Genomic DNA, 23,638 nt, shown 5'->3' on the forward strand with positions numbered 1-23,638 from the left:
TTAACCTCACCGACAACCAAATAAAATGCAAATTTTGCTGTATGTAAGGAGGGTCATTCCACACCAGTTAAGTTCGTTTATTTAAAAAAAAAAAGAAAAGAAAAAAGAAAAAAATTAATAAAATCCAACAATGATGAGTCCTCTGGGAAGCTGGAACAATCATACATTACTGATGACAGAGTAAATTGGTACAGTCGTCTTGGAAAGAACTGGGCAATGTGTTTCAAGAGCATGAAATTATTCAAACCCTTCGGTAAGGCTTCCCACAGCTAAGAATGTATCCTAAGGAAATAGTTGCGATGAAAAGCATTCCATGCATGAAGCTGTTCACTGCAGCACTCGTTTCAAAGCAAAAGAGAAAAAGCCAGGTAAAGATATAACAGCAGCTCCACACATCACAACCATCTGTAGAGCTTTTGAAAAACCTAACATTTGCCCTCCTGAGAAATCAGTTGTCTAAGACTAGGAGAATGGTTAAATACACGACTACAATCAACCCAAAGACTATGGCCAGTAACCATTAAGGTGATATTTATGGATAATGATGCTTAAATGGCTAACCCATTTACTAGATGGAGCAGGAGGGGAAGAACAAAGATGTGGTGTTAGTGTGCCTGTTTTTTTTTTTTTTAAACATACGCATGTGGCCAAACACTGAAATTTGATACCCAAAATAAAAACAGTGATTATGCTGGGGTGGCAGGGTTATCTGTAACTTTTCCCCCCCTCCAGTGACCTCAGGAACACCACCCATGATTGACTTTTTAAATGTATGATGGCACAGGGAAGGGAGAAAAGGGTAGTCAGGCCCACCAAGCCCGTGATTGACGGTGGCGCTGGGTCATGACAACGCCGGCAAAGCCTGAAACCCTTTGGGTGCTCAGCCCTCTGGCAATCCTCTTACCACACTCGGAGAAACCGACGCCGAAAGGAAATGATTTGCCCAGGATCATAAAGCAAGATTAGAAGCCACTTCCTCTGCCTGCTCCTTTCTCGAGGAAGTGGCACTGGGAGATGGGGCCAAGCTCAAAGCCAGAAATAAAGCTGATGAACTTCAGCCTTGTCTGCAGAGCAATACAGCCCAAGTAGGACCGTGGCAGCACAGAGTCAAGAGCATGTCATCCCTCGGCCGACAACAGTACCCCAAGAAGCGGCCCCCGTCTGCCAGTAACATGGCAGAGGTGCTTTGCAAGGCAGAGGAGTTTTATAATGGACCTCGGTTATAAATTGCCAACAAATAAAGAGCAGCCACCCAACTCACCGCACTTTCATCCTCCCCTTCACAGGCAGAGAGAATTCATGCATCAGCCCTAACATCAGACAATCCAGCGCCCCAGGAAAGCAAAATCCACAAAAGCATATCCACAGAATACATCTCTAGATCCTAAAGATGACATCGGATATACCTAAGAAAAATCCAGGATGGGGCGCCTGGGTGGCTCAGTTGGTTAAGCGACTGCCTTCGGCTCATGATCCTGGAGTCCCAGGATCGAGTCCCGCATCGGGCTCCCTGCTCAGCAGGGAGTCTGCTTCTCCCTCTGACCCTCCCCCTTCTCATGTGTTCTCTCTCATTCTCTCTCTCAAATAAATAAATAAAATCTTTAAAAAAAAAAAGAAAAAGAAAAATCCACGATGTCTGAATAAAAACTGCATGCCTAAAATGATCTATGCAAAGCACTGTAAATAATCTCCCAATACTCTCCCCTGCCCTTTAGAGGAGGGGAAAGGTTCCCTGCCCAGAGACTTTATTCAGAAGGTCGGCTTTTCACCAGCCTGTCTCCCATGATGGTGCCTTGCTTCACCAGCACATTCACAAAAAGGTAATTTTATCTTAAATTCTAATGCATCAGGGGCGCCTGGGTGGCTCAGTCATTAAGCGTCTGCCTTTGGCTCAGGTCATGATCCCAGGGTCCTGGGATCGAGCCCCCGCATCGGGCTCCCCGCTCAGCGGGAAGCCTGTTTCTCCTTCTCCCACTCCCCCTGCTTGTGTTCACTCTCTTACTGTGTCTCTCTGTCAAATAAATAAATAAAATATTAAAAAAAAAAATTCTAATGCATCAGAGTAGCTTTCTGTTTAAAATACAGTTATGTCGATAAAGGACTAACCACATTTTGGGGAAATCCAAATGAAAAGGGCTTGGCGTCTCTCTGAGGTTTTAATGGTTTATTGAGGTTGTCAGTGGTTTTCAAACTTAAGGGTGCAGTGGGATCCCATGAATGGGATGGCTGGGCCCCACTCCCAGAGTTTTGGAGTCAAGAGGTCTGCAACCCAAGCATCTGCATTTCTAACAAGTTCCCAGGTGATTTGCAACTCTTGAACCGGGGACCCCACTTTGAGAACCGCAGGCTCTGCCAAGACAGTAGCAGCGTCTACTGCTTAGCACGCATACCAGGTCCTCGGACACCTCATCAACCAGCACAGGTGCCCAGTGAGAAGGGCCTGAAAGGTTAGCAAAACCCGCCCGGGGTCAGAAACAAGCAGGCGGGGAGGTCAGCCCTGCCTCTCCTCCAAAGCCTGGCCACAAGCCATGGCGCCCTTCTCTGCCCATTTTTTATAAAACAAGACCACGGCAGGAACAGAGCCCGGGGGGTGCAGGAACACATTTGCCTACTGTGGGAAACCTCAAACAATATTCATTTAAATGATTCCATCCCTGGCAGTGTAGTCTAGCCCCTCTTCAACCCTATGATTAAAACAAAACAAAGAGTACCAGATGACAGAAACCCTTTAGTGGCTCAATTAATCAGAACAGAAGTCACCAATTACTGGCAGATAATAACTTTTATGTCCTACCTCCCCCTCATTTGGCAGCTCCTACCGTGTTCTAAACCTGAGCCCTTTCCAACTGGGCGCAGACTCCATCCTGTCCCTGCTCATCTTTCAGACTCGCGGCTTCTCTGAAAACAGGGAGGGGTTAAAAGGAAGAAGGGGGAGAAAAAACAACAACAACAACAACAACCCTGCTGAAGGCTGCCGGGGCGGAGATAGCAACACTAATTGCTCCCATTCTCTGGCTCCTCACGAGGCAGATTGCAGGGGCCTGCATCTCCGGAGAAAGCTCTCATATCTTCGCGGCAGCTCTCAGCAGAGCAACTCAAGTGCCCTTAATTGTTTATGTTCTTAATGCAGAGCCTCTTGAATGCATTCATTTTTAATAGCAGGCTTGAGTGTGAGGCCCATCAAAGAATGACAAAGCAACTCTATTCATTGGTTCTCTGTCCTGCAATGATGGTCTTTTGATTTATTTGCAAATGACAAGCTTGGCAGGCCCCACTTGAGGGCTGCCCTCTTTTTTTTTTTTTTTTTTTAAGAATTCAGTTGCATTTTCCAAGATGAAGTTGAGTCTGCATCGCTGTGTATTTGTGTAAAATTTTCCCCCTTCAGTTCCTTCTAATTAATGACTTAAATGTTTTGACCCAACTGTTGCCAAGCAGAGCATTTGGGCTTTAATTTGTCATTTTGGTAAAGAAGCATCCTTGACAAAAGCATCGCAGCTGTTTCAGGGCCCAAATAGCACATTTCCATTATTCAGAAACCCTTGTTACGGAGTTTAGCAAGTGCTGTTCACATGAAATCCTACCAACTTGTCCCAGGATGGAAAAAAACAGCTTTTGGTGGCCTTAAAGGAAAATGCACTGTTACTTACGCCACAGAAGGTTTTCAAGACACTCTGTGGGGTGAATCACAGAGCACAACCATGAAGTCACCACCTATTGTTCTCGGAATGGAAAGCGAACAAGCCTCTCCTGGAACACACCCAGAGCAAGCCTACACCTTTCACCCTCTTCACAGGTCTTAGTCATTAGGGAGCTCATGAGAAATTAGATAATATCATACAATAGCAGGATTAGTGGGAGGAAGAGCAGACTACATCATCCTGGCACAAAGGCTAAAATTACAATCAGAAAAATAAAATATGCCCACATAGAGACAAAGACTGCATGGGAATATGCAAAAATCCAGTTACCACTGAAAACCAGGTTTATGAGACTGTTCCTTTTCAAAATTTGTAACATTATTTTCCTCTCAATAAAATTTACAACATTTCCTTTTCACCGTAGCTACCTTTTAGGCCTGTGTTACCTGTCTTCGGTTGGTAATGACATCTAACCGTCAACAATGACTATCTCCACATCTTACATCATGACACAGCAAACAAGCAGTGCACACTACCCATAAAGAACTAGTTATCATTAGCTTTAACATTAACCATTGCCTCGCTCCCCGCATTTTGTTGGGAGATCACTGGATAAACAGTTGGGTGTGAGTATTTCCCTAACAGGTCCATAGCCAATCCATATAGTGGGAGAGGAAATTCCTGCCTGGGGTGACCATGAGCCAGGGGTGCCCTTATTTTATTTTATTATCTTATTTCATTTCATTTCATTTTTGAGAGCAAGTGAGAACACATGCATGTGCACACGAGGGGGTGGGGGTAGGGGCCGAGGGAGAGGGAGAATCTGAAGCAGGCTCCACGCCCAGCTCCGAGCCTGACGCAGGGTTCGATTTCACAACCCTGAGATCGTGACCTGAGCCAAAACCAGGAGTTGAACGTTTACCCAACTGAGCCACCCAGGTGCCCCAAGGGTTCCCTAATTTTAAAAGCATGCCGCAGCTGAATCGCACACACATACATGACAGTGCTACTTTTCTTCCAAAGCAACTTCTTAGGCAAAAGAGCTACTCCACCGGTAGGCCTATGACATCAGTGCTGTGTGGCATGTGACGGCAGAATGGCCACCGCAAGTTAGATATATGTTTGTGATGGTGAGAACCCAAGGCAAAGCCTTCAGAGCCTCAAACTCAGTCTCCGTCAGGAAGTTCCCCCCCGCCCCCCACACCCCAGGGCTTTACTGCTCCCAGGCTGAGCTACTGGAGAGGTGGTCCTTTGGGAAGGAAGACAAGGTTCCTGGTCTTCCCAGTTGGAACCTGGGATTCTCTCTGCAATCCCCATCATGTGCCAAGAAGCCCGCCAAGCTCCAGGATGCAGCAGAATGGGGCATCACAGGCTGCGAGCCACTGAGGTAGAAAAAGAGCTTGTGCACAGTGAAATCAACAGTCAAGAAAAAAAAAATTATTATTATTATTATTTTTAAAGATTTTATTTATTTGACAGAGACACAGCGAGAGAGGGAACACAAGCAGGGGGAGAGGGGGAAGCAGGCTTCCCCGATGCGGGACTGGACCCCAGGACCCTGGGATCATGACCTCAGCCGAAGGCAGACGCTTAACGACTAAGCCACCTAGGTGCCTCAAAAAATTATTTTCTTGAAAGCACCTAGGATCATGATTAAAATGAAATGTGGGCTGCTGGCGAAAATTTTCAACGCATACTCCTTTTGCAAAAGCTTTTAAATATTTAGAAGACGGTAAGTACAAGGATTCTCGATGACAGACTTCCCTGGTGTATTAAAGATTCAGAGTATTTACTCAGCCAAGCAGGCGGAGGCAAAAAGGAATCTCATTTTAAATACAAATTAAATTACTAAAAAAAACCCCCAAAACCCAGAAACAAAACAAAAACCCTGATCATTGCATCATAATACAATCCACAGAGAAATCAAAGCAAGAGAAAAATAATTACCAATTCTTCAAGATAACAATCAAGCTACTTTCAGGGGCAAAAGAAAAAAAAAAAGTGTGCTGCATGAGAGGTAATTTATTCAGGGTTACATGGATTGACCAAAAATATATATAATTAAAAGCATGTCAAAGAAAGGCCCGGAGTCCCCTTTTACCCAGTCATGCCAACTTATAATGTGAAAGTGATCCAGCGTCACGAGGTTACTGTGCTGTCCAAGCTGTACTGGGGAAACATTACATAGATGGGGGAACAGGTAGGGTCATGAATGTGAGAAGGAGTTATATGCCACGGGCCCCCAGAAGTTACCGCTTCTGTAACTCACCAGTTCTTTGACAAGCGGACAAATCAACTTATGCGCTCCTGTGTGTTTTTAGAAAGCACCCCAGATACCCCTTCATTAATTATGTGGGTTTGGGACATGTCAATTCTCGTTTCCCAGAGCAGAAGAAACCAAACTGAACCCCATATTCTGTTACCCTGGTTCCCACTGGGCCGGGCTGGCTCCATAATGCTGAGCTCCTTCTGGAAGAACAGAAGAGACTTCCTGCCATTTGGACTGTGAAACACAGTAATCCACCAGGGAATAAAGGTCAATGTTGCACTTTTGGTCATTACTGAATCATTTGAGATGATCTGTGGTGAGGATGAGAGGAAAATCGAAGGCCGCGAGAACGCTGCAAATGGCCTGACCTCAGACCAATTTTCATCTCCATCTGTCTAATAGACATGTGGATAAAAGGCCCTCCCCTCCCTCCTTCTGGGCCACTCGGCTGTTTCCAAATCCGCGGCACAAGCCAGGAACCAGTTAAACAATACATTAATAAGAGGAAATAACCTTCTAAGCCCCAGACCGACGTTTACTCAGGTTTTAGGCCATCGGCTGAAGTTTGGAACACAATTTTCCAGTCTGCAAGCAGTGATGCAAAGTAGAAATTTTAACGAATACAGAGAAATCATCTGCAGTGCGGGAGCATGTGCCAAAATCTCCTTGTTTGTACATGCAAATATATGCATACTTACACCTCCACCCCCCACCAAAAGACAGCCACACGATTTCTATTACATCTGCTAGCACACACACCAAGGGAAATAGCAGCAGTTCCAGAAACTGCATGCTGCTACGAAATAAATCTTTTTTTTTCAGGTGTCCAATTAATGCTGCTTAATCATTATTAAGGCATTTCAATCCTTAAATACAAAATATTCCTGGGAACGCAGAGCCTAATTATCATTTAAGCCATGGAATAAATGTCAACATCCTGACTTTATACTAATACTCCCCTTCACTGGTTTGGCCGAGCTACTTTTTTTAAGGTAATGTTGCACCATATATAAGTTTAGGCCCCCACAGTATATCAATGTCAAACAACATCGTGTCAAGCTAAGATTCAATTCAGGTAAGTGCCACTGCCAAATTTTCTTGTTCCCAGACGGGCTTTAAGATTATTTTATTGCTTAAAATTTAATTTGTTCCAACTCGTGTCTCCATGACAACGTTGGCTAACCCTGCAAATCATTTGGGTAATTGGATATCTTATCTTTCTATTGCTCTCAAATCGAATGATTCTGCTAGAATTGTAACAGCCAATCAAATTTACAGTCCTCCTGAGTAATAGACTTGGAAAAGTAGCCACATTCATCTCCTCTTTACAGCCATATTAACCAGTATGCGACAAACAGTAGAATCTGGTCTTCAAACTATACTCCAAATTATAAATGGTGTCAATACCAATATTCTCACAGTGCAAAGCCCACTCAAAAGCTCCTTCCCTTTTATACTGTTTTAATTTGAGAAGCAACAACTGGTACTCATTCCACACAAACCCTGAGCAGTTTCAGTTACTTTGAGGGAAACTGACTACAGTCCTAATCAGAAAAAAAGAAAATAAAAATCACAGCTTTGGGGGGTATTTGACCTTGCAATAAAATAATGACCAAAGCCATAGCTACGTAAGATTATACTAGCACACTGACATTGATCTGTCTGGGTTCTTTGGGTGGGAAAGCCATATTTGATGCATTCGTCAAGAAATAAGAATGAATACAGATGCAACAACTAGCTCAAAAATCTCTGTACCCTGAGAGAAAGCCACATCGCCAAAATGTGACACCTCTTTGTACTTCCCTGAATGTACGAATATCACAGCATCGAGGGCAAGTCAATTATGGAATACAGATCTCTTATGAGATTCGAAAGTCAGCAATTTCCCTCGAGTTAGTGGTATGCTTCTGGCCTTTGGTCAGCTAAAAAGTACAGAAGTTGGATACGTTTCCGTGGTCCAATTCCAATCTTCTCGGTAGCTGTGCACGGAGACGGGCTCCGCAGGCGGTAGCTCACAGCCCAGGCACTGCCGAAGAGCCAGGCTCACAAACGGAAAAGGCTCCAGAACCCTGGCCAACTGGCAGGCTGCATGGGTTGTCAAGAACCTCGTGCTTCCCCTGCAGATAGATACTCGGGCCTTCAAGACTGATTCTCAAGCTCAACAAAGAGACAGCAACATGGGGCTGCTCAGCACATAGATGTCAGCAGGCTGCCGAGCCTTTAAGCAAGTGTGAGAGCAGGTACCGGCACCATTTATCTGAACACAATTTGAACGGTGCCCTCCTCCATCCCAAACGCTTATGATGACATCCAAGAAGTTTCTATGGCACCTATGGCATCATGCATGATGATAAGAGCCAAAAACCTAAACTTCCAGTGTGTCTAATCCCAATGCCCCTGCTTTTCTCCCCTGGGCATTTTTTTTTTTTTAAGATTTGTTATTTATTTATTTGAGAGAGAGACAGAGAGTGAGAGAGAGACAGCACAAGCAGGGGAAGAGGCAGCGGGAGAGGGAGAAGCAGGCTCCCCACTAAACAGGGAGCCCGATGCGGGGCTTGATCCCAGGACCCTGAGATCATGACCTGAGCCGAAGGCAGACGCTCAAGTGACTGAACCACCCAGGCACCCTCCTCCCCTGTGCATTCTTTTTCCTGCTTCCCCAGATATTAGCACGTAAGCAGCAGCTGTGACTGAGACCATCCACAAAGATCTCAAGCCCATGGAGGATGTGGAGAACGGAACACAAGTATCTCCTCAAACTTCTACACAGCGTTTTACAGGTTTCCACAGCTACAAGGAAAATGGTCTGTATTTCTACCTCACTGAGGCTGGAGACTTCTTCCTTCTCTAACCAAGCAACAACTTCATCTGGTAATTCTCACCTCGCTTTTTTTTCCAGGATGACAAAGCCTCTCTTCCAATTAAGAATTGGATTTTCCACATTATATTAAAATACAATAAAATAAATAAAAATGCACCTCTCATCCTTTCATTCTGCCAAAACACACTTCCACAAAATGAATTAAATCCTCTTTGTTGCTCCTCTACCCCCTTAAATGAAAGAACTCAACGTAACTTTGTTCTCACTGGTAGTGGTATTAACTACTTAAGGCTGTTGCCTTCCAAGGGCACATTTTGCTGTTTGGCCTAAATAAGGCATTTGAATTCCTCTGGATTCCTCGACAACAGGAGGCTGCCAATAGGTGATTAAAAAAAAAAAGGAAAGAAACAAAAGAAAGTTTCCTTTTGAGCCTAAAGATAAATGCTTCAGATCTTAGAAGGAAACAAATAAAAATCTTTGTAATTGAGGGGAAATAATGAGAAGGGAATAATGCAGATATAGGAAGGAAGGAAGCTGCTGGGCTTGGAAAAACAAGATGGGAGCCTGGCCTAGAATTCCAACAGCAGGGTACAGTTTTAAAGGGACCAATAATATATTTGGATAATCAATTTCAAGAACAAGTATCCTTCCCTCGGGGTGCCCAAGCGCCAGGCACCAATGTAACCGCTCCTGCGTCAAAAACTCACTTATTCCTGGTAACTACCCTATATGGGGTAGGTGTTGTTGCCATCCCCTAACTTACTGGCCTGTTTTCTCTTCAGTGAGGAGGAACAATTAATATCCACACACAAGGAGGCTGGAAGGATTTACAGACAGCTCCTAGGGCACATGGGCATTCAATGGATGGGAGCTGACTGCTCACTCTCATGTCCCAAATCAGCTTACTCTACAATAATCAGCCCAAGGAGCTGACTTCTGAAATCCGAAGAGCTGAAAAAGACAACGGGGACACCGGGGAACGGAGCAGGCACCTGTAGCTGCAGGCTGCTCGGAGACGGGGGAACCCTTCCTCCGCCCCAGTGGCCCATCCTTTATCCTCTCCATTCCAGACCAAGATGCAGATCGATGTTAAGACCTCCTTCCCTAAACCGAATGCGACCTTTTTATTTTCACTCACTAATCCATAGAAGCCTTTCAAATGGCACAAATAAAGGCGGCTGCATTTTGTTCTCTAAATCAATTTTCTCCCCAGCCATCAACTAGATGTTCCCGCACAGAGAAAGAACAGCCCTTCCCTTCTAATTCAAAAATCCATACTGCCATTGCCCTTGCAAACTGCTAAACAAGCAGTATTGGCAAGTCACTTGTGTTCTGGAATATATTTACTGCAAATCCCAACGGCTCGCCTCCTAATGCAGTTTTCTATTGTGTCTGTGCCTGTCAATACACTGGCTGGTCACCTTACTTGTAAGAGGCTCTGACCGGCTGTTTGCTCAAAGCATCAAGAGGGTGCCTAGGAAAGACAAAGGCTGTTGCTCCTGGAGGGCCCAGCCTTGGAGAGCCTCCTCTGCATGCTGGGGCCCTCAAAAAGGTTTTGTTTTCTGGCACTTCACGAAGTCCTTGTACCACCCAGGGCCTCTGAGGCCAACGTAAACTCTCCAACAGGACAGTTTCCATCCATCCAAAGTTCCAAATCAGAGTCGTTTAGCACAATTTTTTCCGGGTTTCCTACCTAACAACATTAAAACTATTCCTCCCCTCAGAAAATATGTTGATGGTATCTTAAAGGTACACATTATGAAGGACCAAAAAGTAGGAAGGCTTGGGGAGCGGGGGAGGATGGCTTCTCTGTTAAGTGCAAATCTCTGCTTCCAGGTGACAGCTGAAAAAGCAAGCACCCTAACACCATATAATACAACGATGCCAAAACACAAAGGGCAAAGTCTAGGAGAACAGTGCTGTAAGATGCTGTAAACACCTGTTGAGATGGAATTCTTAAAATGTACTTGGAGAAAAGCCCCCCTTCACGTGTCAGTCTAAAACGGGGTTGGGAGTTAAGAAAAGGCCTGGCCTTGCAAGTTTTCCAGAATTATTATTTTCTCACTTCTTTATTGGGGGAAGGGGAGCAAAAGCTCTATGTTAAGATATGTGACAGGCAGATCTTGGGATCATACAGGTGAGAAGAGCGTGGGTGTTCACTGTTTATTTCCTTCTCCTTTTCCGTATATTTGAAATTCCCAATAACATGTTTGGTGGGGCAAAGGAACTACGTAAAGACCAAAAGTAAATAATCAAAAAGGTATGATCATGATTCTTAAGAAATCTGGCAACTCAGTCAAGTTAAATGTCTTTATACTTAACGCATTACGAGCTACTGATCCCCAACTCCGTTTCAGGGCTGTGGTGGTCCCGAGGAGACCAGCAGCAGCCCCAGGACCAGTGATGCGTGCACACAGCAGACACCCAGGCCTCAGCAACACACCACTTCTGTTTTTGCTCTTCAGTACAAACCCAAATATATCACTATAATTAAACTCCCCATGAAGAAGCCTCCGCGGATATTCTGACTATAAGTCACTTGTCCAAAAGAAAAACTGAGCAGAAGTGGTTATATGAGAACTGAGGTCCTTTAAACATCTAGCGAAATTAAACAGACTTCATTCTTTTTTTTTTTTTTTTAAGATTTTATTTATTTGACAGAGAAAAACACAGTGAGAGAGGGAACACAAGCAGGGGGAGTGGGAGAGGGAGAAGCAGGCTTCCCGCCGAGCAGGGAGCCTGATGTGGGGCTTGATCCCAGGACCGAGATCATGACCAGAACTGAGGGAAGACGCTTAACGACTGAGCCACCCAGGCGCCCCAAACAGATTTCATTCTTAATTTCACCATCAGAATCAAGCCTGGTAGTCTCGGCTCAAGGTTTTAATCTGGATTCCACAGATTTACTGAAGGATCTTAAGATGTCCCCAAATGGCCAAAATTGTTGGGAAAAGCTATCCTGGTGTATAAAAATGTGTGGGATTTTTTTCCCAGCAACTTCCACCTGATTTTCATACGGGTTCAGGATCCAAAATGGTTACAACTACCACTCTCTTAAGAAGCACATTAAACACTATCTAACAAGTGCCTACTCCATCTGACCCATTGGGAAGGGTATGGAGTAAGTCTCAAGTGCACGCTTTGAGGAGACTGCAGCCTAGTTGGAGTAACAACAGACACACGTGAAAAAACATTATTACAGAAATTGCTGCAAAAATCAGTGATGTGACAGGCTCCTGTTGGAGAGGTCATGGAAGGCCTTAAAGTAAACAAGGAGTGTTGCTATTTGAACTGGACCTTGAAGGATACTGAGGAAGGCCATGTGAAGCTGGACAAAAAGACCTGGGCTTTTTATAAAGAAAACAGAAAAATGCACAACATATTTTAGGCACAAAGAAGAGACCCACTGGCTGGATTAAAGGATTTGGTGGAAGAAAGACAAAGGTGACCAAGTAAGACTAGCAGGGACAATAATCAGGGGCAGACACACAAGGCTGTGAGTGATGCACACAGGGGCCACCACTGGAGGGGGAAGTCAAAATCAGAAAGAACAGACAGACCAACATGCCCAAAGACCCACCACTTTAAAAGATGCTCCCATTCTGGGGCTGGAATTCTGAGTGTTCGGACATAGGCTGTTGGTCTCTAGAGTGCACTTACCCAGCGGCTGCACAGGACATGCCAATAAGGTGCGTGGAGGAGGTGAGAAGTTTTATTTTAACCCCACTGCTTACAATTTCCATTTATTACAAATGGATACAATATGTTAGTACATAATGCTTTTATAACTTATAAATTTGTAAGCAAACAAGTCTGGTGATATATTTGCAAGCTTTTCGCTGCCAGGTTTCACAAAATACTACGGACTGACTAATAATTTAGTTAGGCCAATAACAGCGCCCAACAGCGGCAAACCCAGTACGCCCTGCATGTACTTCGACAGTTCCACAAAAGGCGTGATTTGGACGTGCGAGTTCAAATACACTTACATTCTCAAAACCCAATTCCACTCATCTCAAGTGAGTAATGAAAATCGAGTGAGTATCCCACCAGTACACTGCAAATAGTTGTACACACACCTCTACCTCTTCGGCGTATGCAGGAGTATAGACACAGGACGCCTAACAGCACTTTTCTCTATCTGGCAGATGAAAAAATAAATTCAATGGATTGAATCCTCAGAGTTTGTCTTTTCCTCCCAGTCTTCTCCCTATACCCAAAATGACCTTCACCCTACCCTCTTCCGGCTAACATTTTGTGGTCAAAGAATGACTAAGTAGCAAATAAAACTTCTAGAAAAAGTAAAATATTTGTTTGTTATGCCTACTGTGAGAATGTGTGCAGGAAGGGCCTAACCACTGGGCTCACAGTTGCTTTCCTGTTGCTTCAAAGCAGGCAAACAGAATTAAACTCAGTAATTATTAAAAACTGAAATGTGAGGGCGCCTGGGTGGCTCAGATGGTTAAGCGTCTGCCTTCGGCTCGGGTCATGATCCCAGGGTCCTGGGATCGAGTCCCACATCGGGCTCTCCGCTCAGCGGGGAGCCTGCTTCTCCCTCTGACCCTCTCCCCTCTCGTGCTGTTTCTCTCTCGCTTACTCTCTAAAAAATAAATAAAATCTTTAATAAAAAAAAACCGAAATGTGAAATAATGAAATACAGGTTTGTGCAAAACCACAGGTTACTTGATAAAACTTGTGTCAACATTTCTCAAAGTTTCATAAAATGCATGGCAAATGGGTGGTCTCTAAACTAAACGATTCTGTAAACATTACGGTTTTGCAAACAATTTTAGAACCATTTTCTGCTAAGCCAAGTGAGTAACAACACACAAGTTAAATATCTTAATTTGTTAAAATTTCACTGTGAATTTTTTTTTCATTTTTCAGATCAAACCATGCCTCAGAAAAAAATTAGAAAATCTCTCCCACACCTGAGTGCCCACACCTACACCCACGCACACTCTAAATTAAAACACCAAACCACAGTCATAGAACAATCCTATGGCACATTTCATATTACAAAACTCACCAATCTCATTGGTGAGGACTGTTCTCAATCTGTAAATGCCTACTTTTGTCAAATAAGCCTTCCTATAAAAACAACTGCCTAAAATGTAATTGAAAACCATTATACCAAATACTCTACATCAAAGGTACTAGTTCTGAAAATCTCAATTTTTCAAAACCTGAAGTAACAGTAAGCAACAGGGATGGGGGGCCGTAGGGACAATCGAGCCAATCAAAGCCTATGAGAAGCCCAGTCAGTTTCTTAGTTTTCTCCAACGTAATCCACTCCTGAAGACCACAAATATTTAAATAATAGAAGAGCAAACACTCAGATCTATGGAAACCTAAAATGGTTCCATGAGCCAGTAACTGAATATATCGTTAGCTTAACTACCACACAAGATGATTTATTTAAAGGCTTTCTAAAGGAACAGATTCTTTCTATGTTTCTTAAAAAACACTATTTGGAGGATCAGCTTAAGCCTCTGGCCAAAGACTCTACTCAACGGACACAAGCAGGCACTGGGTTTTGAACACTAGTGAGGGGAGCGGTCTAGAGAGACAACTCTCCTCTTCTAAGAAGACCCATCCTGAGAACCTGCCTAGTCTAACCCTTCATTTTACAAGGAGGGAAACTGACGCTCTGGCAACTAACTAGTCAATGACTCACCCAGTCACTAATCAAAGTCCCCTAAATAAGGGACCTCAATGAGCTGTATTTTTACACCAATGCCCATCCTAAAGATCACATATTTTGTGCCTTCTAGAGTTTCTTGGCATTAATTTTGAATTTTAAAAATATTTCTTATCTGAAGGACTATATTTTTTGACCCCTACCTTAAATTCTGTGTCTGAGGCGATGCAACCCTCACCTCACCCGAGTCTCGGCTCTGGATAGTAACCATGAACTAGCCAACTGTTGAAGGGGTCGGGTAGGGTGAGAGAAAGTAGGGAGGAATTGCCCTGCTTGCTGATAAAAAAAACAAAGGCTAATCTTGCGCTTCAAAATCTGGGTTCTTAATACACAGGGAGCTTTATCTCTTTTCACTGAAGCTTGTGAAGGGCAGGCCTGGCTAATGATGTGAAGTTGGGGACCACTCCAATCTTGATGACAGCTAGTCCCTTTGTATTACAAGGTAATTAACACCTGGTGGAGCTTAACTCTTAAGTGCAAGTACTCCACTATAGTCTTTTCCCATTCTGAGACTTGGACTTGGGGGAAAAAAAAAATCTCAAAGTGAGAAACTGCAGATGGAAAACACACGTGGTTAAAAAGCAGGAAGAAAGGTAAGACTTGCAGACAAATAGTAAGAGTCACATCTAAGGGATTAACCTGCAGGTGAACCCCTAACAGTTCCACCTAAGCACTTTAAAAACACTACCAGAGGACAATTTATTTTTTAAGGGAACTTTAAAGCACACATCAAAACTGTGAAAGTGGCTTCACTCTGAAATTTACGTGGTCTGAGACAGGGTGCTGGCTGAAACATCACATGGCACTTGGTTATGTTAAGCTCTCATCTGTTTCTCTTTCTCGTCTCCTTCCCCACCCCACAACCAGCACTGCAGAGTATGTCTTTCCTTCCAGAGCTAGTCCTTTCATTTATTTTTAAATTCTTGGCCGCCCTGGAGAGCACTGAGTGCTCACTCTGCCCGCTCTTCAGAAGAAGAGAGGCACAGAGAGACAAAGTGACTGATCACACTCACTGTGCCCTGGGCCTCAACCAGGAGTCCTGACAACAGTTTCCAATTTCTTTTGTTCTTAGACATATTTTAACCTGCAGTAGCAGTGCTCAGTTGGCTACGACTTTCTACCTACCCATGGCTGTGACCTCCACAGGCCAGTCAGTACTGCTGATTTTCATGAATTCTTAGAACATGCATCTAGCCCCGACATGATTGTGCATCATGAAGTTGTCAGCACAAAGAGAGAGAGCAGGAGAGACCTGCAGCCAGGCCGACTGGGTCACCACAGACAGGCCCAAAGGTGATTCCACCACTGGCCTCATCCTCCAATGGCAGGGGGCTGGGTAAAGTAAAGCAGCACTGAATTCTAGGGACCAGGTGACCCAAACTCCAGCTTCAGCAGAAACTTGGCCTTGACAAATCCGGACTCTGAACACATGCCCACAGCCGCAGGCAGAGCAAAACACCTACCCAATCTACCTCACAGGATGAGGCAAATCACTTCTGAAAACTGTTAAGTGCTGTACAAATTCACGCCACTAAAGACAACTTATGGCATGGCTTCATCAGCATCCTGAAGAGATACACAAGTGGAATAAATAAGGCTTATGTATGTATTTACAGTGCATCTTGTTCCAAAAATATCAAATGAGGTCATACCACACCACATGACAGAAAACAAAACTTGAAAGATCACACTGCCAAACACACCAGGCACAGCCCTCAAAACAATCAGACTCACGTTCATCTGCTGTTCTGTAACGCACCCTAACCCTCTGGTGGCATCATGACGGGTCATGAGATGTCTCTACCTCTCCTGGGTAGATATACCTAGAATTTACAATCTACCTGGAGAGAGATGGACAGGCAGAGATCTACAAAAGACTCAAACAAAAACAAAAACAAACAAAAAAGAACTGTCTTATTTTAAGATTTTATTTATTTATTTTGAGAGAGAGAGAATGAGTATGCGGGGGAGGGGCACAGGGAGAGGGAGAGAGAATCTCAAATAAGACTCCCCACTGAGCAAGGAGCCCAATCCCAGGATTCTGATACCATGGCATGAGCCAAAATCAAGAGTCGGGTGCTTAACCCTGAGCCACCCAGGCGCCCCTCAAAAACAAAACAAAACAAAACAAACCCTCCCCCCAAAAAACCTGTCTTAATGTTACAGTAAAAAAAATTAAGTACCCATTACCATCCCTAGAGCACTGACTTTTCAGTAACCAGCACATATGGGAGCAGAGAAAGTGAGGGGAAGGCTTATCAGGAAGTGTTGACACAACACAAACATGGACTGTGGGCACCAAACCAAGTAAGGAAACCACAATTATACCATTCTCGATTTGGACGCGCTTCCACTTTAAAACTTCCAGACGGAAAAGTCGGTGGTGAGATTTGACACTGAAATCTCTAAAACTCACTCCTTCGACAAACCCGCTGAAAGGTGGGGAGAGGGAGCGGTCACACTGCAGACAAATCTTAACAACATTAAAGCTCTCTCCGTGGAAAGTTTCCCCATTGCTGCATTTTTTTTTTCAGTAACAAAGATGTTGTCAGAAATGACAATTTTTTGTGTCCCCTGATGATGCCTTGCTCGCATTTGGTTATAAGCCATAAAGCAGGACTAATTTCAGCCTGTCAGGAGTCTCGCTAATGCCCAGTTTTCCCCCCAGAGAGAATTCCTGTCAAATCTAATGAGAGCTCCAAAGGCCCTCTCTACAATATAATGAGCACTTAGGCCATGCTGGTGATCAGGCGGCAAAAAGCATCAATTTGAGCCCGGCTACACCCTGGGGGCCAGACGTCACCAGTTTTAATAAGAATTATGATTACTAGCTGCACCAAATGCCTCCTCAGAACTTATTATTAATGTGTGACATTCAGAAGGATATTTTTCAAATGTAAGGCCACTTTAAACTGAATTACAGCACTGCTTTGCACACCACTCTAGTTAAGGGTCTGTCAGCATTTACAGTATAAACTAAATTTCAGGGGTCTTAATACCCTACTATGAAGAACATGGCATCTCTCAGCTTTTCACATTTTTCAAATTACTGAGCCAATTATACACAGCATATTATTAATGCATACTGGCTCACGGATGGACAATATTACCCACAAATGCCCAATAGTGTATAAAAACTCATTAGAAACCTATTTTCACACCATGGGGCTCCTGACCCTCCTCGCCCCTTCTTCCTTTTTCCTACTCGATAAAGAAGAGGTCATGTAACCATGTAACCTACAGGAACCCAGAAGAATTACACACCTCCTTTACCCCCCCCCAATAAATCCTATACCAGCATACAGCATCACACAGAGGTGGTGTTTCCTTGTAAAAGAGTTGGTGAAGTTATTAAAGCCTCTTGAGTTTATGAATTTAAGAAAAAGCTCACTCTTCTCTTACCCTTCTAGAATTTTTGTTAGCAAAAAAATGTGCCTTTGGGGTAACTTAAAAGAAAAAACAAAGTGGCAGGTTACAACTCCTTCACCCAGTTTATTTGCATAATTCATTTAAATGACCATAGATCTTCTGGCCCAATTACTATCAACAAGTTACAACTGCCTCAATCAGGCACAAGCCATTGAAACAAAAAACAAAGGCACAAGCCCAATGTAATCTAGGCTACCAATTTTGCAAATCAGGATAAAATCAGCATTTTTAAAGGCCCAATTATATTATTAATGAAAGGCCTTGAACCTAACTATCCCTTTCCAAACACATATCTGAGAACAGATCTAGTGTACACGACTTAACATTATGAAATCTATGATGAATTAAAAATCAAAGAGTGTGGAGTTACAAAAGCAGAATTCAACTCTGAAACACACTTGCTTAATGAAAGTCTTTGAATATAAGGAAGATCTGAAGGCTGAACTAATCAATTTTTCCACTGTGCCCCAGCCGGTCAGCCATGCTCTTTAATTTAATGAAACAAGGGTTTGAGATGAAATAGCACATATACATCAAGTAAGAATTGTATTGTTGCACTTTGAAATGTGTCCAACTGTGCAACTTCATCTGATGATAATTTTTTAAGAGGCAATCGATTTCTAAAAGACTTATTGTACCAGCGTCTTGATGAAAAAGTGAATGTCAGCATATCTCCAGAATACTTACACCCCGCCATTAATGCTTTCTTTGGCAGACAATGACTACTCAATCGAGGGTCCTTTGGGCTGAGCAATCATTTAGCTTTTCTTCTCTTATGAGGTCCTTAGTGCCTTGTTCCAGCTCAATACTCTTTTTATACACCATTATAGTAGCCATAAGTGTGAATTTTATGGGAACTTGCAAACTCATAGTCATAGCTAGAGCTTTCCAGTCACTAACCTTTTCATGCTTTTAAAAGCACTAGGACTGAAGCGACTCCCAACATATGCTGTGGCCATAAAAGAATGCTTTTTCACCTCCAAATCTGCATCAATTGAGAAATTTTCCAAAAAGATGTTTGCTAATAAGCCACTAATCTTGAGTGTCACTTTATGCAACTCTGAAGCATGAAGAGAACCTCAGTTAGTCATATACGATGTTTAACCTGCTTAAGGAACTCCTGAATATAAGACCACACTGCTGTCCAAACCAGCAAAAAAACAAGCTATTCTGAATTTCAGAACTCTACAGGATACCCAGGTCTTTCAAGAGGAGAATAAATCTACCCAGGTGGAAAAGTCAACTCAGAGACTCAATTTCTATCAGCCTAGAAACAGGTTGGTTCACATTTCCAAAGCACCTCTCACCTAGTCATTTAAAGATTTGTAACTGTCAAGAAGCGACCCTTCTGCAAAATACTACCACCAACTCACAGGAAGGGAAACCAAGGCAAGAAAACAGCATACAAATCCCCCCACCACTGAGGACAAAGCCAGTTTTATGGAATCATGACTGATTTCTCTCATTTCAACTAGAAATTTAACTAAAGCTTACCTGTTTATGCATTTCTATGTTTAATCCATATGACATTTCATAATACTGCAAAAAGAAAAAAAAAACCAAGCATTTCGTTAACTCACGTTTTGCAATGCTAGGAACGGAACACATATTTGCTAATCTTACATGAAAAGGAGAAAAGTCTAATCTCTGATACCTACCATCACATAGTGCCTCTGCATTTCTGTCTTTTCACTTGCCAGTTTCTCACATTCCAATTTAAGGCTACAAAAACAAAACAGGCAACTTAATGTAAACATTATGTCACTTGTTTTAACATCTGCCTCACATATTTGCACTTCAAGTAAAAACACAGACCAATTTGGAAAAGCCATAAACTATCTAGGTAAACATGCAAAAACTTTGTCCTTGCATTTTATAGAGAAAAGGGGTCAGGTGAACAGGAAAGGGTCTCCATTCAGCTACTATTCTTTTTCTTCTTGGTGCATACCTGGTCAGATGCCAAGAATGAAAAATCTGTCAAAACCTCTGATCTACCCAGAAGACTGATTTCTCCTCCTGCTCATCTGTTCACTCCTACTTCCCCGCACCAGTTTGCTCCTTTGGACTCCATTAAAATCTGGCCTTTGCACAATTTTCAGCGTCAGACATAGGCCTGTCCCATCTCTGCCAACTCAAACAGTCTCTAGGTTTGAAAACTGTACTTGTAAAGTTACTTCTACAATTGTTGGTCCCTTTTAAAATCTTCGGTTTTTAAATCCCTGCCAAAATACGTGAAGTAGCTACTGCAATAAAGTGGGTTGAAGTCCTCCCTGCTTGGTAAACAGTGTGGGCAGGTATGCCTCAAGTTCCAAAGATGATTATCTTCAAGCAGACAAAAGGTCAATAATCAGAAAAACCTCTGACAAAATAAGAAAATTCACACCCAAGCATCTGTGTGCTTGTTCTCAAGCCTGACAAAAATAAAAACTGTCATTACACAGTTATTTCTTAGCTCTTATCATTGAAGACTTCATAGGAACAAGGGAAAAAACTAACATTTCAATCACTTTTCATTTACAAACCTTTTGAAGTAGGTCTCATCAGATGAAGAGACTAAGCTGGGATGTATATAAATGAGACTCCAGTCCCCTGTCCTGCCCAAACCAACCCAGAGTGACGCCAAAGAAGGGGAGCTTTCCCTACACCTATCCACCTCCCTCTTCACCACCAATGATGGGCACAGCTAACAGCATTTATAGCCTTCCATAACGAACTTTGCCTCAAACAACACAATCCTCTAGTAAGGCAAAGAGCGATTTCAACACCGGCTCTGCCTCCCTAAACCTGCACTCCAGGGCTGGGGCATCGATTGAACCAAGGTTTCAGCTCAGCCTGTTGCAAAATAAATAAACGAAGTGCAAATATTGACGGTTCTCATGCAACTTCTAAATACTCAAAAAAAAAAAGACTCCTTGGAACCGCAGCAAACGGGCAAAAGGGAAACAATGGTAGGAGGAGGAGACTAGAGAAGAGGCGGCCCGGGAAGAACCTGGAAAGGGGGTAACTTGAATGACAGGTCTTAACTGCGACTCCACACGCCACCGCCTGGACGCAAGTACTAAGTACAGCCGCCACAGCCCCCAGGCTGCGCGAGGAGGGGACGGGGCTGCCCCTGGGCTACCACTCGCCCTGCGCGGCCGGACACGCACCTGTGATACTGGGCCTGCAGGAACTGGAATTCCTCTTTAATCCGGTCCAGGGACTCCGGGATAGTGAACTTGAAGGGCTGGCCTGCGGCCTGGTGCGGCGTCTGGGGGCGACCGGCGAGGGGAACCGAGGGACAGGGATGCGGGTAGATAGATAAAACAGTCAAGTCAGAGGACGGAGAAGTAGGTGGGACGTAAGCAAAAAATAAAGTTAGAAGTGGCGGAAAACGGAACCCTGAACTCGAGTTTGCGCTGCACTTTATGCGGGGGAGACAGCGGACCCTCGCCGGATCCGGAGCCTCCAAAGATTCCAGGCCTCTTCCGTGCTCCAGGGCGGGTCGCAGTACATGCGCCCGGGTCACCGGCTGGAGGGACAGGGGCTCCCCAGCGGCCGGGGAAGACCAGGCCAAACTGTCGTCGTAGCCACCACCCCCTCCCCACGGGGGCGATAATGACCCCGGGAATCAGAGGAGAAAAACAACTCCTTAACGTTCCCGGTTCCCAGAGTCGCCGGGGCCACCTCCAGGCGCGCCGGAACGGGGGCCGCACTGACATGTAAATGGGCGAGACAAGAAACAAAGGGGGGGCGCCCTACCCGTCTCGGTGGGGGGGAGGCTAGGGGGAAGCTGTCGCTACGGGAAAGAAACCTCAGCCTCTCCGGGCGCCCCCGCCCGCCCTGTCTAGACGTCAACTCGGAGGGGGCCCAGAGTAAAGGAGAAAAATTGAGAGTTTCAGCTCACTCCCCACCACAGGAGGGGACGGTCCCGGACCTCCCCAGCCTTGCACCCCTAGAGGCTGGGGGGGGTCCTCCAAAATGTAGCAGACACCCGTCTCCCTACAGCACCGGAAGAGCGCCTATCCCCACCCCACCCCCAACCCACTGCTCGGCCCCTCCACCCAGCACCCTGCCGCGCCTCACCGGGTGTCGGCTCTGCGGGAACATCGCTCTGGCGGCGGCCGTAGCTCTGTTTCCGGGCAACTCAATTCTCCGCTAAATTTCCAACTTTAATCCCGCCGAGAAAAATTAAGCCGAGAGGCCAGGCAGAAACCCGGAGCGCGGGGAGCGCGCTGGCCACGCACGCAAGCGCGCTCGGCGGGGCGCACCGGTCACTCGGCTGCTCCTGCTCCCGCCGGTGCGGGTTCCCTCGCTCAGGGCCACATCGCGGGGCACCCGGGGCCCGACTGCACCAAGAACCTGCGCGGTGACGCCGGCGCCCAAGAAGAGCGCGCGGAGGCTGTGATCCAACCCGCGGGCCTCTGCTGCCCAGGCGGAGAGGTGGGGGCGCAGTGACTCCGGCCGCGCTCCCCTCGGCGATCCCCGTCCCGAGCAAACAAATCCAGGCGGGCTGCTTTCCTTCGTTCTTCTCCCGGTCCGCCTCCTCTCCGGGTTTTCCTCGCGGCGCTGGCCGCGGGCGAGGTGCAGGTGGCCCGGCGCCCCCGGCTAACCCCACACAAACAAACCTGGCGACGTTCGGGACCGACCGCTGCGGGTCAGGGCAGCGCCTTCAGCCGGGCGTTCGTGGGTTCCCGGGAGGCGGTGAGGAGCGAGGTCCGGGCGGCGGAGGTTCCGCGCCTGGCGCTCCGCTGCCTCAGCCCGGGCGGAGGAGCGCGGGATGACGACGAGGCGGGGAAAGTGCGGAGGGCGCGCCGGGAGGCGGCTCGGCACGCCCCGTGCGACCGACACTCGGTGTTCTCCGCGGTTGCACAAACCCTCCTGGCCCGGCGGGGCTACACCGCGGAGGGCAGTCCCGCAGCCGCCCGCCGCTCCTCGATCCCGGGGTGCATCCGGGCGCCGCGCCCCGCGCGCACTCGCCCCGCACGGCCGCACCGGACTCTTCCTCCAAGCCCCTTCCTGGGCCCTCTTTCTTTCCTTCCCTTCGTCTGCCTCTCTGCAAAGGGCGCTCCAGCCCGCTGCAAAGTTCTCTCACGACCCGGGGGGCGACATCCACGAGATGGTGGGGGGAAAAAAAAGCAGGAGTGCGCTCCGCCGCTCGGCCTCCCTACCCAGCGGGCAAACTCCGCGGACCGGTCCGGAGTAGTCGCGGCGGGGTTTAGGTCGCCGCGGGCCGGCGGAGGTCCGGGCTGGCGGCACGGGTCCCGCCCGGCCGTGAGAGGGTGGGGGTGGCGCAGTCGGCTGCTTCGGGGACGCGGGGCACAGGGTACTCGCCGCTGCTGCTGCTCCTGCAGCCGCCGCTCCCGCCGCCGCCGCCCGCGCCTCTCGCGCCGGTTACATTAACACGCGGTTTCACACTCCGGAGCTAACCAGCGCCGGCCCCGCCCAGCCCTGCGCGGGCGGGGGGCGGGAGCGCAGACCCGGCGGGGGACGTGGGTCCGGGCGGTAGCAGAGGGGAAGCGGGGAAGCGTGCGCCAGCCAATCGCGTGCGCCACACCCAACGTGGGGTGCTTACGCAACACCTCCCCGAAGCCAATGGCAGCGCAACACTGGACGGGCCGTCCTCCCCCTCCTCTCCCACCCCGCTCGCTTCCATCTCCGCCGTCTCCCCGGTCTCCCCTCCCACACCCCCCACCGCTCCTCCGCCAGCCGCGTCCTCCCGGGCTCGGTGAGGAACTGTTCCTGGAGGAGCCGCGGGACGCCGAAACCAGCCAATAGGAAGAGGCGAGACGCGGAGATTG

The 23,638-nt window shown here is 46.3% G+C and overlaps 1 protein-coding gene across 29 annotated transcripts in view; it reads right to left on the reverse strand.

Annotated features, from left to right (window-relative positions):
- The window catches only part of TLE1 (TLE family member 1, transcriptional corepressor), an 87,985-nt gene extending 64,744 nt beyond the window's left edge, over window positions 1–23,241 (reverse strand). For 25 of the 29 annotated variants that reach the window (XM_044920534.1, XM_044920533.1, XM_044920542.1 and 22 more), the window contains exons 1-4: window positions 21,924–23,241; window positions 21,008–21,108; window positions 19,517–19,580; window positions 19,353–19,397 (exon numbers count right to left, since the gene is read on the reverse strand). In XM_044920534.1, the coding sequence (XP_044776469.1) occupies window positions 19,353–19,397; window positions 19,517–19,580; window positions 21,008–21,108; window positions 21,924–21,947 (234 nt within the window). In that variant the 5' untranslated portion in view covers window positions 21,948–23,241. Of the gene's footprint in view, window positions 1–18,758; window positions 18,799–19,352; window positions 19,398–19,516; window positions 19,581–21,007; window positions 21,109–21,923 lie in introns of those variants that run through there. The other 4 variants (XM_044920530.1, XM_044920532.1, XM_044920538.1 and 1 more) reach the window with 4 other exon arrangements.
- Window positions 23,242–23,638: the final 397 nt, after the last annotated feature.

The sequence above is a fragment of the Neomonachus schauinslandi genome, chromosome 13 (assembly GCF_002201575.2).
Source record: "Neomonachus schauinslandi chromosome 13, ASM220157v2, whole genome shotgun sequence".
In the NCBI taxonomy this organism is placed as follows: Eukaryota; Metazoa; Chordata; class Mammalia; order Carnivora; family Phocidae; genus Neomonachus; species Neomonachus schauinslandi.